The sequence below is a fragment of the Zootoca vivipara genome, chromosome 10 (assembly GCF_965207765.1).
Source record: "Zootoca vivipara chromosome 10, rZooViv2.hap1.1, whole genome shotgun sequence".
NCBI lineage: Eukaryota > Metazoa > Chordata > Lepidosauria > Squamata > Lacertidae > Zootoca > Zootoca vivipara.
This window is the reverse complement of record NC_142593.1, coordinates 8542545-8557887: the sequence shown is the minus strand read 5'-3', so window position 1 is coordinate 8557887 and position 15343 is coordinate 8542545. Positions and strand designations below refer to the sequence as shown.

General features: G+C 45.0%; 1 protein-coding gene across 7 annotated transcripts in view; it reads left to right on the top strand.

Moving 5' to 3' along the window:
* The first annotated feature begins 244 nt into the window (after positions 1–244).
* CDC14B (cell division cycle 14B) overlaps positions 245–15343 on the top strand; it is a 56365-nt gene continuing 41266 nt past the window's right edge. For 6 of the 7 annotated variants that reach the window (XR_009558312.2, XR_009558310.2, XR_015946146.1 and 3 more), the window contains exon 1: positions 246–655. Coding sequence is in view for 3 of the 7 variants with exons in the window: in XM_060280110.2 (XP_060136093.1) it covers positions 478–655 (178 nt within the window). In the remaining 4 variants the exon portion in view is untranslated. Of the gene's footprint in view, positions 656–15343 lie in introns of all 7 variants that reach the window. The other variant, XM_035099508.3, reaches the window with a different exon arrangement.

Here is a 15343-nt window from a genome sequence, read left to right as displayed (position 1 = left end):
TGATTTTTTGGGGTTGCCAGGACGCCAGCCAATAGATTTCTATAGGAATCCGTGGACAGAAAAAGAGAGAGAGGAATGTCGAGGCCTTTGTCGCCTTGCGCTGCCCTCGCCTCCCCCCCCCCAACCGCGCCGCAGGTGCTCAGGCGTCTCTCACTATGACATCACCGGGACCGAGGCTGGGGGATTGTGGCGTCACGCGGCCCGGGCCAATAAGCGTCGGGCGGGCGTAGGGAGCGCCCGAATGAGGAGGGAGCGGCGCCCGAGCGCGGGAGCGGCAGCAGCAGCAGTAGCGGGGGCCCGCGGCCGGTTGGGAGCAGAGCGGGGCGGCGCCTCTGGCCGAGACGGCCGCCGCCGCGTCCCGCCGTTTGCTGCCTCCTGCTCCCGCTAGGCTGCGTGAGCCCCGCGAGGGGGGTAAGCGGCGGGGATGAGCTCCGGTGCCCTGCCGCCTCCTCCTCCTCCGCTGCCGCCGCCGCCGCCATGAAGCGGAAGACCTCGGCGGCGGGGGGCCGGCGAAACTCGGCCCCGGCCACCCTGCCGGACACGCCGCCGCCGGCAGTCAAGAAGACACGCAGCTCGGCCACGCTGCCCGCGGTGCTCGAGGGGGACGAGCAACCGGCGCGGCCCCTCCGGCGAGAGCTCTACCTGCAGATCACAGGTGAGGGGGGGGGGCGCGCGGACCGGCGCCCACAGAGCGGAGAGGGGGGCGTGAGTTCGTATGGGGCGGCTGTTTTCCCATACCCCGTGGGGGAGCGAGCGATTGCACCGGTGGGGAACTCGCAGATCCGCGCCGACAAGGGGGCGGAGGAGCCGCCACCAAGTTCCTCCGCCCAGCCTCCCTCGCTTGGAAAGGAGCCTTCCGCGTTGCAGCCGAGTTACTTCGTGGCGCAGCTTTCTCGCCCAGATGTGCAGCTTTCGCAGCTGCCGTTTGCGTCCGCGCGCGCGTCGCCGAGGTGCGGGATCCACAATGCCCGGGGTTCGTTCGCGTTTCCAAACGTTGCGGGCTGCCCACGACCGCTTGGGATTGAAAATCGGGTGCACGAGAAGCGCCTAATCCCCATCGGGCCACCCTCTCAATAATCGCGGTGTTGTTGTTGTTGTTGCCTCCTAATGCAAATAGGTCAGGCGTTATCCTCCTCCACCACCCCTGGTGTTGCGTTCATGTGTTATCCTGATTTCTGATCAAATCTTAGAATTCTGTGCATTGTCTTTTGTATAGAGATAGAATGTTATTTTACCCTCCTGCTAGTTATGAGCCCTTGTGGGAAATTGCTGCCTCCCCAGAGTCTGTATGCCTGTGTGGGATAAACAATACTTCTTTATTGTTGCCTGTTCAATGGATGCTTGTTTTCCACTCTACCTTTTGTACAGGAAGCTTAACATGACTCAAAACTGTCCTGATGATGCAAATCATGGGCAAAAGGACTAGCTCCCTGCTTTATAGAACTGTAGAGTTGGAAGAGACCCCCTCGGGTCATCTAGTCCATCCCCTGCAATGCCGGAATCTTAGCTAAAGCATCCATGACAACTGGCCACATTTAGTCAGAATCTCCTTTCTTGTAATTTGCAGCCATTGGTTCGAGTCCTAGCCTCCGGAGCAGGATAAAACAAGCTTGCTCCATCTTCCATGTGGCAGCTCTTTAGATATTTGGATATGGCTAGTATATCTCCTCTGAGTCGTCTCTTTTCCAGGCTAAACATACCCAGCTCCTTCAACCATTCCTCATAAGGCTTGGTTTCCAGACCCTTGTTCACCTTGGTGATCATTATGGTGGGAAGTACTCTGTAGCACTCTTCTGAGTAATGCAGTAGTTCTAAGCTTCTCAGTACAGTATATACATAGTTCTGCCTACTCCTCATTTCATCTTCTCAACAACCCTGTCAGGTAGGTTAGTCTGAAACAATTGACTTGCCCAACATCACCCAGGGAGTTTCATGGCTGAGCAGAGATGCAAACCCAGGAACAGTATCCAACCCAACAGTTCCACTAGCACAAAGACTTTTTAGTGACCCCTATAAGTCTGGTGGGTTGAAGGTGGGGGGGGGGGACGGGACACCCAGAACAGATTTGGGGGTTGCATGGAGAGAGGAGAGAAAAGGATCAGGAAGTTGCATTTCATAGCTAAAAGTCCCTGCACTGGTTGTTGGCTGGGGCAGTATCCAGGTAAACATTTCCACTTGTAGACATATAGATATATCACAATATGACACTTACACAGGCTATCACATCAGCGTGAACATTCTAAACAATACTAGGTTGCAATTCCTCTTTTCTAGTTAGGAGATGCCTTAACCTTATGAATCACAACATGATTCTCCATCTGCATGGTTTAGATTTCAACATTATATTGTGTGTATATATGTTTGTACATAAAATTATACATACAGTACACCACAAAAAATATAATCTGTAGAATGCCCTCCCTTATGTTATTTCAGAAGCCAGGTAAACAAACACCTTTTTGCTGAGCTTTTAGAGGCTGATACATTGGAAGTCCCCTTTTCATAATGCTGTAAATTATGTAACTATTATTATTATTATTTGTTTCTATTTCTATTTTTGTTTCTATTTCTTAGGCTTTATTGTTTTCATACTACCTTGTTTTTGTAAACCACCCTATGGCCATTTTGGCTGAAGAGTAGTACGTATAGAAAGCTCATGATAAAAATAATATTAATCTACATTCTGATCATTGTAACAAAACGCATTTTAAGGAGACAAAAGCTCAGGCGGGGTTCTGGAGTTGAATAACACTCAAGGTTCTTTTCACTCACATGGTTGCTCTTCTGTCTCAGCCTGTCATGCTGGATAGATGGGCAATCATCTAAGCCGCCAACACACTACTACTGAACAGCATCTCTGCTTTATTTGATTGATCTGCTTTCTTTTTCCTGGAAATGCTGTGTATTGTCCTGATCCGATGCATACATAATTTATCTGCACAAAATGGAGCGGATTTTTAAAAATCAAAATAAAGAAGCTAATTTTAGTTTAAATTGGATGTTAACACACATTCAGCTGCATTGAGCCTTCAATTACAGTCATTTCAGCGAAACTCTGAAAGTAATACACATGTGTGAAAGTTGAGAAGAGACCCAAAGGTCTGTTTGCATGAATCAATGGCAGTTTCCCCACACACAGGGGATTGCCTTGATTTCTGCAGGTTTCCCCTCTTAGAACCTGATCCCATGCCATTCTGGATAGGTTCCCCCAACCCTTAGGAGCAGCAGGGAGCTGAAGTAAGAAAGAGGTGGGAAAGTCCTGTTCTGTGTGCAGAATTATCTGGATCCAGCCCACGACATCTGAAAACTGAAGCCATGACCTATGTGGCAAGATTCCCAAGTGATCAGGAAAGCACTTTAAATAGCAAATGTAGTTTGGGTCTTATTCTTCAAGTAGTGATCTTCCTTGCACCTATATGGGTGCAAAGAGAGCCAATTTCACCATTGTTCCTCTGTCTCTAAGCAAATATAAATTCTGCAGTGCAAAAGCCCAGAAGACTAATGTACCTAGAGATTTCAGATTACAGTACAGTATAGGGAAAGGGAAAGGGACCCCTGACCATTAGGTCCAGTCGTGACCGACTCTCGGGTTGCGGCGCTCATCTCGCGTTATTGGCCGAGGGAGCCGGCGTACAGCTTCCAGGTCATGTGGCCAGCATGACAAAGCCGCTTCTGGTGAACCAGAGCAGCACACAGAAACGTTGTTTACCTTCCCGCTGTAGCGATATCTATTTATCTACTTGCACTTTGACGTGCTTTCGAACTGCTAGGTTGGCAGTAATTAAAAGGCTACTGCTTTGATTTTCATTTCAACAAATTATTGTGTGGGCTTGTTGAAGAAAAATATCAGTTGGAAAATTAGGCTGAAACCAGTGATTGGATGTAAACTTTTTTCTTGGCAGTTTTAAATCAATGTTGCAATTTAAGTTGACTCGATTTAACCCGTCTAACATACAAATCATTTAAATTTAGCATGTCTCTGCATCTTGGGTGGAATCTACACACATATAAAAAAATGTTGTGAAAATGCTTTTTGAAAAAAAATGTTTTTGGAAAAATATTGAATTTGCCATAGCTCACCATCGCCATCTAGTGTCACATTTGTATAATGCACACACCTAAAAGTTTTATTTGCAGCTGTATAGCCGAGTCCTGGGTATAAAATAGAACACTTATATTGCAAAGGCTTCATCTGGATGATGAATGATTGGACAAGTTTTCACCACAGTTAAACTGAAGACATTTTGAGTCCAGGAAATGTGCTTTATCAGCAACATGCACCTATTTGTTTTATCTTCTTCTTCCAAGAAAGCCGTGAAGGATTGAATTCACTATAATATTGTATTGTGGATGTGGAAATCAAACATGAGGGGGGAAATACAAAATATTAGGAATACAACATAACTAAGAAGGTGACATTAAAATATCCCTTAAATAGCTGTTGTAGCTTTTATTTTCTCAAAAGTCTTAAAAGCCTTTTTCTATCTTAATTTTGGACTGCTTATAGCTGCTGAATTGAATTTCCTATAGACAGCTAGCTTTGTGTTTTCTTATCCTTTCACTTCTATTGTTCTTTGAAAGAGGGTATGAATAATGTTTTGATTTTTATGAACAGCATGTAATCAATGGTACATGTAAATGCCCATATAAATATTGCAAGAGTTATGAATAGCAGACTCTAGCATATTGCTTAGTTCCTACTGTTATGTAGAGCTAGATATTTTAAATCATGTAGGGCTTTTGAAGCCCCCAAACCCATTGGTGCTTTATTTTTTTATTTTAAAAAATGTTTATACTACTTGATTGTAATAAAACCTCTTGGTGGTTTGCAAGAGATATTAAAACTATCAATGAAAAAATACTTAAAACAATTAGAAACATTTAAAACAATTAAGATTAGCTTTAAAAAGAGATCAATGTATGTCAACAACTGTATGTATGGCTAGGCTTGCCTAAGGAAAAATGTTTGTGGCAATGGGTAGGCTGTAGGGCAACTGGACTATACTGCTAGGCTCTTGAGCAGGGGTCAGCAACCTTTTTCAGCTGTGGGCCGGTCCACCGTCCCTCAGACCATATGGTGGACTGCACTATATTTTTTTGGGGGGGGGATGAACGAATCCCGATGCCCCACAAATAACCCAGAGATGCATTTTAAGTAAAAGGACACATTCTCTCTTTTTTAACTATTAATTTTTATTGCATTTTTCCATACATCATAAACCATACAACCACAAATACCACATATTAAATACAAACCAAAATAAAATTTCCCCTTATTGTTACATTATTACATTTCTCTTTTTTCCCATCAAAGAAAAAAGGAAAGGAAAGGAAAAATAAATAACTAGCTAAATAAATAACCAAATAAATAAATAAAATCTGTTGTGACTTCCTGTCAATGCCCGATGCATATACTTTCTCTTCAGATTGAGCGTACTCAACACATTTAACATTCATACAATCCCTTATCCAATACATTCTGTTACCGCTATATCGCCTTCGTTTTGAATTCCACTTAGTATTTTCCTTTAGATCACTCAAAAGCCAACATGGTTAAGTTATTATTACTATATTTTCAAACATATTTTCTATAGATATCTCATTTCTGCACAAATTTTTGTTTTGTATTTCCTCTAAGATTACTTGTCAATTGTGCCATCTCAACAAACTCCTGTAACTTACTTTGACAATCCATTATTTTAGCAAGTTCTTTTTCTTTCCATCCTTCAGCCACAAGCATACGGGCCGCAGCCGTTGCATATAAGAAAATTTCTCTTAAATTTCCTGGAATGTCTTTATCCAATATGCTCAATAAGAAAGCCTCAGGTTCTTCTTTTTTTTGCAAAGGTTATACCTATCTTTTTTTTTTTATTCATCATAAATGTCTCCTCCAGAATTTCTTTATCTTATCACATGTCCACCACATGTGGAACATGTCTCTGCTGTTTCCTCCACATCTCCAACACACATTTGCTAAGTTCTTGTACATTTTTGATAGTCTAGAAGGGGTAAGGTACCACCTGTGGGCCATCTTAAGCATGTTCTCTTAGTTTTATTTTTAAGTAACTCTCTTTCAAATTTTGAAGGTTCTCTCTCAAAACCGATTTGTCTATCTTTTTAAAAGACTTCGTTAAGTTGGAAATAGTCCAGCCAACTATAAAGATATTCTTTTATTTTCTCTTTTCTTTTTATCTTTAGTTGGCCCTCTTCAAATAAAAGGACACATTCTACTCATGTAAAAACTGCCGACCTTATGATCAGCAAGCCCTAGGCCAGGGGTGTCAAACTCAAATTCATCGGGGGCCGCATCAGCAGTTTGGTCACCCTCAAAGGGCCGGTTGTGTCTGTAGGACTATGTGTCCACTCTTTATTATCATAAATTATTGTCACTGCATTCAATTATTACTGCTTTTTGTAATAATGTAAGCTCATTCCCGCCCCCACGCGGATCACATTCCTGCGTCGTGGCGCGTGTGTGGGAGGGGATGTAAACGAGGGAAATTTGAACAAAAGGTGGGGATTGACGGCTTCCGGGGGGGGGGGCTCAACTAAACCTTCGGCAGGAAGGAGAAAGCCACTGCTGGGATTAAAAACCTGCAGATGGAAAGAGGGCTTCCCTCTCCCGCCCTGCGCACACCCAAACCCCGCTAGGCAGGATGCCACACGCTGCAACCCACCCCATGCTTTGGAGAGGGGCAGGAACATGCGGTGCAGCGCCAACTCCCTGCTTTGCTTTTGCATCCTCCCTCCTCAGCACCAGAGTCCCTTCCCCTCGCGCTGAGGGAGGGCAACGGATTTCCCGAGGAGGAAGGCGGCGGCAGCCCCAGCGGACGTGCATCTTCGCCTCAGAGCTGCTCTTCCCCCCACCCGCGCTGTTGTCGTCTTCGCCGCCGCCTCTCCCTACCGGGACTGCAGGCAGAGGAGGCTTGAAAACCTCCCCCCCCCCCAAAAAAATTCCCCTCCCACCTACTCAAACTCCATCTGGAGCCCTACATCACGAGGGGCTGAGAGGAGGCGGCGGTGGCAGAGCGGGAAGAGCAGGAACCCGTGCCGTCGCCGCCTCCTCCCTCCCGGCCGCCCCCCGGGGAGCAGCTCCACCGGAACTGAGAAGCCAAAGGGCGGCTCGGGGGTGGGGGGCAGAGTAAGAGCCAGGCACTCTCCCGAGTATCTATGAGGAGAAAACAGGGGAAGAGGGAAGAGAAACCCGGCTCCATCAAGAGAGCGACTGTTGCGCTTCGCCTACTTCCCCCTCAGGCTCACTCCGCATCCCTTTCACCCACTCGTTCGCCCACCTCCCGGATGCAGCCGAGGAGAGGAAGGAAAGCGGCGGGCGCCGGCTCCCCAGTGCCGCCTCACTCGCTCTCGGAGACAACAGCAAAGCCCGCCAAAAAAATATCCAGCGCTGCTCCGTCCCGGCACCAACTTTGCTGGCGGCACCTGTAGGGCTTTCCTACCTCCTCGGCGGGCTTCCTCCTCCTCCTCCTGCATCTCACTTCCCCGTCTGGCCGCTGTGCCACCGCCTCCCTCAGCCTCATTCGAAATTGAAATTCCCTGGCCAAGGCCGTCAGCGTGGCTCCAGCGCCCCGGCCTCCGCCTGCAGCCCCGCCCCCGGTTTTGACCCTCGGCCAATCGCAGGTTCCAGAACTACTGTGAGCTGATACTGTCGGCGGCGGCTACGTGGGCCACATGACGAGGTCTGGCGGGCCGGATTAGGCCCCCGGGCCTTGTGTTTGACACCCATGCCCTAGGCTCTGTGGTTTAACTCCCAGCCTACTCCCCTCAAATGGGCATACTGACACTTAAAAGTGACTTTGTCCTGTCCAAATAAAAAGGTCATTTGTTATGTGAGCCTGATCCTGTGACAGGTCTATATATAAGTTGTGATCAACATGCCATACAGCAGCCCTGGGCTCGGTATGCCCATTTTGCTACTTATTTCACATCACACAAAAAGGGGGGGGGGAAGATTGTACTGTGCCACATCCTTTGGCAGGCCACAGTACATAGCTTTGGAGAGCCTAAGTAATGCATGACTCTCTTATGTGTGTAGAGTTAAATTCACTCTGATTGCTTCTGTGTCAGACTAAATGTGACAAAAAAGCTCAGTACAGCTGGAACTTTGCACATGTCCTGAGAATATGTCTTGGATTTGTCTTTGTGTTGAGCTGGTAATAGAAGCTTGCAATGATGTACAGGGAAAGCCCTAAAGTGTATCTCCAAGATACATGTCACTCAGCAGCATGCTTCCTGACATAAGTTATTCCAGAATCCAATAACAAATCTGATGCAAAAGAAGAACTTTAATTTGGCTAAGAATCTTGCTCTGTAAATGAAATGGTACCCAACTGCCTAAAATTTATCAATACTTACTTTGCTATTTTTGGAAAGTCAAGCCTTTTCCCTTTCAGCTGGAGGGCAAGGGCATCTTGCTAATAGACTATAAATAATCAGGGCATGAAGGTTCCCTTTTCACATTTATTTTAAAACTTCTAAGTTCAACCCCAAGTTCAATTTTACCCCTAAAGCTGGGTTCTTGCCTGTGGCATCTGAGTTTATTAAATGAAGTCTTAGAATCATAGAATCTTTGAGTTGGAAGAGACCCAAGGGTCATCTAATCCAACCCCCTGCAATGCAGGAATCTCGGCTAAAGCATCCAAGACAGATGGCCATCCAACCTCTGTTTAAAAACCTCCAAGGAAGTCTCAATAACTGCTCTGCCTATAACTTTGTGATTAAATGTCAGTCATGTGCAACCCAGACATTCTCTGAAAAGATCCCTCTGACAATCAATCAATTGTTTTTCCTGTAACTGGGTGCACAAAGCAACCCCAATTGTTTAGCTTTTCGAGGGGGGTGCTTCTAAGAGGTTAATCTGCAACCCTTGGCATCAAAACATGCTACTTTTGCTGCAGACAATGAAAGCCGGCTTCTATATCCTCCTATACGCTTTAGCTAGATGCCCCCACTTGCATCTATTCTCCCCTGTTCCTCTCAAGTCAGGCTTCCTCAGCCTCGGCCCTCCAGATGTTTTTGGCCTACAACTCCCATGATCCCTAGCTAGCAGGACTAGTGGTCAGGGATGATGGGAATTGTAGTCTCAAAACATCTGGAGGGCCGAGGTGAAGGAAGCCTGCTCTAAGTGTTTGTTGTTTTGATTTTGGGACTAGAAAGGGTCCAGCCAGTGCATTTCTAAAGGAGAAGATCTGCAGCTTTTGCTCAAATTATTTCACATCTACAATGTATGAAAGACCAGTATGATCCTTATACTATTGATGGGGGGGGGAGGCTGAGAGTGGCCTTCCTAAATATGTAAACCAGGCATAGGCAACCTTGGATCTCCAGATGTTTTGGAACTACAACTCCCATGATCCCTAGCTAACAGGGCCCAGTGGTCAGGGATCATGGGAGTTGCAGTTCCAAAACATCTGGAGAGCCTGATGTAAACTGTGTCAAGATTTGTACCAGATTTGTACCAGAGGAATCTTGACTTGCACTGCCCATTGGTAGCCACCCTGTTGAAAGACTGCAGACAGCTACCCTGCACCACAGACTGCAGGCTGCTCTGAGCACTATCTTAAAGGCCTTTTAAATATTGGATCAAATGCGTTTTGCTCACTGCAGAGTTTGCCTCTGTCTTGGCCTCTTGCCTGATACGTTTAAGTAAGCTGTTAAGATAGGCTTTTGAAATGATCACACAGCAAGATACTAATTGCTCCACATCAGTTTATAAGGGAATGTTCATGTGACCTCAGGCATTCAGAGGATGTGTAAGGGGGTTGTGGGGCTCCAAGGGCTAGGCCCCCCCCCGACCTACGCACCCAGCAGCTATCCTCTACCTCTCACCATCTTTTTCTTCAACACATGAGAAAGGGCTTCACACACAAACCAGCATGCCTTCATAAAGCTCCTCCACATGAGGGGAATCATCCTGGGTGTGTCAGAATTTACCTTTACTATGTTTCAATGTAACTACATGGTAGAGAGCCCTGTGACAAAAAAAAAATCACAGCTCCAACCTTCTATCCCTGTAAGAATTCTTTGTCTGCCAAAGACTCGTACTTCCATAACAGGAAGATGAGCAAAGCATGCAATTCTGAGCTTTGCCTGAAGTACACAAGCACATCTGGCAGGAAAGGCAGAGAGAGATCTCCTCGGAAATCTGCTTCTGTGGACTAGGAATGTGCCAGGTATTATCATCCTAGGGCAGGGGTAGGCAACCTAAGGCCCAGGGGCCAGATGCGGCCCAATTGCCTTCTCAATCTGGCCCACAGACGGACCAGGAATCAGTGGGTCTTAACATGAGTAGAATGTGTCCTTTTATTTAAAATGCATCTCTGGGTTATTTGTGGGGCATAGGAATTTGTTCATTTTTTCCCTTCCGAAATGTAGTCTGGCCCCTCACAAGGTATGAGGGACAGTGGACCGGCCCCCTTCTGAAAAAGTTTGCTGACCCCTGTCCTAGGCCATCCAGGCTGGAGCTGCAGCCTAGAGGGCATCTTTTCACCATCAGAGGCAAATGTACCTGGTTTGCAGAAGAACCAGAACTGGTAGCACAGAGGACAAGGTGTGGACACTGGATGCTGGAGACCCCGATTTGATAAAATCTACTTACAGCAAGTGACCTGAGTTGCAAAATAAGCACCATTTTGCTGAAATCAATGGGCAAATTTCCACTGACCTTTTAAAAATGGATGTACATTGTAGAGGCTTGCCAAAAACCTGGGCATTGGAGCTGGTGGGGCTTTTTCCAAGGGTTTGAACATATAGGTATGGAACAGGTAACATACAGAAAGAGAAGGAAGATGACCTGTGTAGATCCTAACTAAACCTCAAGTGCACCAAAATATTCCTTCCCCCAAGAAGAAGAGGGCTAAGAAGTCTTTTAATATTGACAGTCTTGCCCTTCCCAAAAAACATGGAGCCTGATCCTATGTACCTTTACTCTGAAGTACATCCAATACCGGTATACTGAGTGAGGCTTATTGCTGAATTAAGTGTGCCCAGGTTTGGGTCAGAGTACATTTCCCATTTGTGAGTATTTACTTAGTACAAAGTGTTCCGGATATTGCTCTTTATGTGTCTGTTCTGATTATTACAAGGCTTTCTCATGACACCCATTAGTCACTCTCTTAACTGCAGCACTTACCCTGTAAATATTGATAACTGCTTTACAGAAGTGCTGAAGTCTCAAAGGCACAAAATGAGCTGGATCTCTTCCCAAATGTGTAACGAAATTAAAGAACTTTCAGAATTAGCTGTGGATGGATGTGAAATGAAGGAGTGACTAGTGGAATAAGGAATGTAACTATTTTGTTCTTCTTAGGCTTCAGATGTGTTGCACTGTGGAAGTAAAATGTATCTTAATGGGTAAAGGTAGGGTCATATACCATTTTATCAATGTTGTGATAGTTATCACAAACACTGTAGCTTACATCCGCACTTCAGTAAATGCATTAAAGTCACTTACTTTTTTAGTATGGATCCTGGATCCCTGAGTGGTGTGACATTTCTTGACATAACTTGCCCAAGGTCTCTGTTCTCAAGTAATCTTGGATGACTAAAATAGAAATAGTGATGTTACTCGGAGTAGTCATTAAGAAGGTGGTTGTAATGATGAAAGAGATTGTGATTGTGCCAAACCTTTAGTTTATGGTATGGTGATATATAGAGTGAGTTGCACTACTTTTCAGTTCATGCTAAAAAAATATTTGATATCTGAATAAACTGTAAAACATTGACCCCCCCTCCGAAAGAAAAGTGTCCATTTTTGGCTCGCCCTTTGAAACTGTCCTCTGTGGACACATCTATTACGGAAGGGTTTAAACATTATTATTTCTACATTTGGTTTCTTTCATAGTAATAGGCGTGGTAAGGAATTGTAAAAATGTTCTGCCATGAGCATACCTTTAAAGTTGGCAACCGAAAACAACATCTCCACACCCTGCAATTAGCTTCTTAAAATTGCTAATACTTCTTTCACAATATTCTGCCACTTGCTTGGGAAGAAGCAAATCCTCAGCTTACAAACAAATAAGCACACATTGTTTTCTTTTTACCCATGGATTTTCCCTTTGGTGAGCAGCAAACTGAGGAAGTGTGTGTAACATGCAGAAGTAAAGAAAAGATATCATTATGAAAAGGCTGTGCTTTCAGAACTGAGACTTCTCACATGCATTCCTTCCCTAGTCCGCAAATGGTATATCCCTCCCCATAAAAAGTTTAGGAACATAGGCAAGTTTCTGAGTAAGACCAGTTGAGCTTGGAACTATCCATGCTGGCTACCAGCAGCTTCCGAGGCTTCAGACAGAAATATTTTCCAGCCCTGCCAGGAAATGCTGAGAATTGAAACTGGGATCTTCACCATGAGCTGTGGGGAAGTGCAGATCCTGACAATACTGCATTCATCTGTTTTGAGTCTCACAGTAAAGTTCTATAGTGTGAAAGCTTCCCTGTGCCCCTCTGAGGTTATAATTTGCCATATCTTGCTGCATTATGCTTCTATATGTTTTCTCAGGATGTGTGCATCATTCTTTAATCTGAAATCACAACAAGTTGTTGTTGTTGCTGTTGTTGTTAATAATAATAATAATAATACCGTACCACACACATCTGGGTTTTCCCAGCCACTCTGGGCAGCTCCCAGCAGAATAGTAAAAACACAATATAAACACTTGATAGTCACTTGAGATAAAACACAAAGCATCACACAAGCCAGTTTCCCTGTTGCTGACAAAAAGCCAATTCATTTATTAGATTTCCTAGCTATGGAATCACACACACACACACACACCCATGCCATTTTCTTTTTCAGGGGAACTCCTGCACTGTAAATCTCAACATGCATTATCAATTCCCCTCCTTTCTACATGTAAAGGAGATACACATATGGTAGTCTGATTTATGGGAAAGCAGAAAGATATGGAGGTCTCGTACACCCCAGGTAGTGTGGTTGCTGACCTTGAGCCAGACATCTTGGAGAGTGAAGTCAAATGGGTCTTAGAAAGCACTGCTAATAACAAGGCCAGTGGAAGTGATGATATTCCAGCTGAACTATTTAAAATTTTAAAAGATGATTCTGTTAAGGTGCTACACCCAATATGCCAGGAAGTTTGGAAAACTCAGCAATGGCCAGAGGATTGGAGAATATCAGTCTACATCCCAATTCCAAAGAAGGGCAGTGCCAAAGAATGCTCCAACTACCGCACAATTGCGCTCATTTCACACGCTAGCAAGGTTATGCTTAAAATTCTACAAGGCAGGCTTAAGCAGTATGTGGACCGAGAACTCCCAGAAGTGCAAGCTGGATTTCGAAAGGGCAGAGGAACCAGAGACCAAATAGCAAACATGCGCTGGATTATGGAGAAAGCTAGAGAGTTCCAGAAAAACGTCTACTTCTGCTTCATTGACTATGCAAAAGCCTTTGACTGTGTCGACCACAGCAAACTATGGCAAGTTCTTAAAGAAATGGGAGTGCCTGATCACCTCATCTGTCTCCTGAGAAATCTCTATGTGGGACAAGAAGCTACAGTTAGAACTGGATATGGAACAACTGAGTGGTTCAAAATTGGGAAAGGAGTACGACAAGGTTGTATATTGTCTCCCTGCTTATTTAACTTATATGCAGAATTCATCATGCGAAAGGCTGGACTAGATGAATCCCAAGCCGGAATTAAGATTGCCGGAAGAAATATCAACAACCTCAGATATGCAGATGACACAACCTTGATGGCAGAAAGCGAGGAGGAATTAAAGAACCTTTTAATGAGGGTGAAAGAGGAGAGCGCAAAATATGGTCTGAAGCTCAACATCAAAAAAACCAAGATCATGGCCACTGGTCCCATCACCTCCTGGCAAATAGAAGGGGAAGAAATGGAGGCAGTGAGAGATTTTACTTTCTTGGGCTCCTTGATCACTGCAGATGGTGACAGCAGTCACGAAATTAAAAGACGCCTGCTTCTTGGGGGAAAAGCAATGACAAACCTAGACAGCATCTTAAAAAGCAGAGACATCACCTTGCCGACAAAGGTCCGTATAGTTAAAGCTATGGTTTTCCCAGTAGTGATGTATGGAAGTGAGAGCTGGACCATAAAGAAGGCTGATCGCTGAAGAATTGATGCTTTTGAATTGTGGTGCTGGAGGAGACTCTTGAGAGTCCCATGGACTGCAAGAAGATCAAACCTATCCATTCTTAAGGAAATCAGCCCTGAGTGCTCCCTGGAAGGACAGATCGTGAAGCTGAGGCTCCAATACTTTGGCCACCTCATGAGAAGAGAAGAATCCTTGGAAAAGACCCTGATCTTGGGAAAGATTGAGGGCACTAGGAGAAGGGGACGTCAGAGGACAAGATGGTTGGACAGTGTTCTCGAGGCTACGAACATGAGTTTGACCAAACTGCGGGAGGCAGTGCAAGACAGGAGTGCCTGGCGTGCTGTGGTCCATGGGGTCACGAAGAGTCGGACACGACTAAACGACTAAACAACAACAAGCTCACATGTGGAAGCTTTGATAGAGAATTGGACTAGGACACTAGTTCAAACATCTGGGTGCGCTTAGCAAATTACTCCCTATGTTTTTGCTCTTGTTAAAATGGAAACGTTAGCAAGCCATACCATAAAACTCTTAAGGTTTGCACAGCACTTCGCTTATGTTGAGGTGCCAAAGAGATGATACTTAGTGTTTATACAGTGCTATGAAATGTTCAGAAGTTTAACCATATTGTAACTATAAAAAAATTCCTTCAGTAGCACCTTAAAGACCAACTAAGTGTATCTGAAGAAGTGTGCATGCACACGAAAGCTCATACCAAAATAAAAACTTAGTTGGTCTTTAAGGTGCTACTGAAGGAATTTTTTTATTTTGCTTCGACTCAGACCAACACGGCTACCTACCTGTAACTAGACATATTGTAACTGTTTCAGCAAACCTGTAAATTTGTTGTAGGCATACATCTGTCTCTAGAGACAATGGAGTGTACCTCTGGGGGTGAAGTCAAACCGCTTCAGTGCCTACCCCAAAAGGAGTCATCACCCCTCCCCTAACCCCCCTGTACGCCTCTAAATTAAATCAGGATTATTGCCTCCATTTTACAGAAGGGGCCGAGGTTGTGAGAGAGACTGTGTGGCTTCCAAGGAACCATACTAGGGAATTGCACTGCCCCCCCCCTTTTATTGTGCAATCCTGTGCATGGTTCCACAGAAGTAAATCTAAACTGTACTTGTGCATTGCAACCTTTGCCAAAGCTATGCTGTAGCATGTGAAAGCGAGAGTATTCTCAAACAATTCCTTCCACCTAAAATGTTTTGGGAGCCGCCTTGAGCACCTCATATTGAGGCATAAAGGTGGA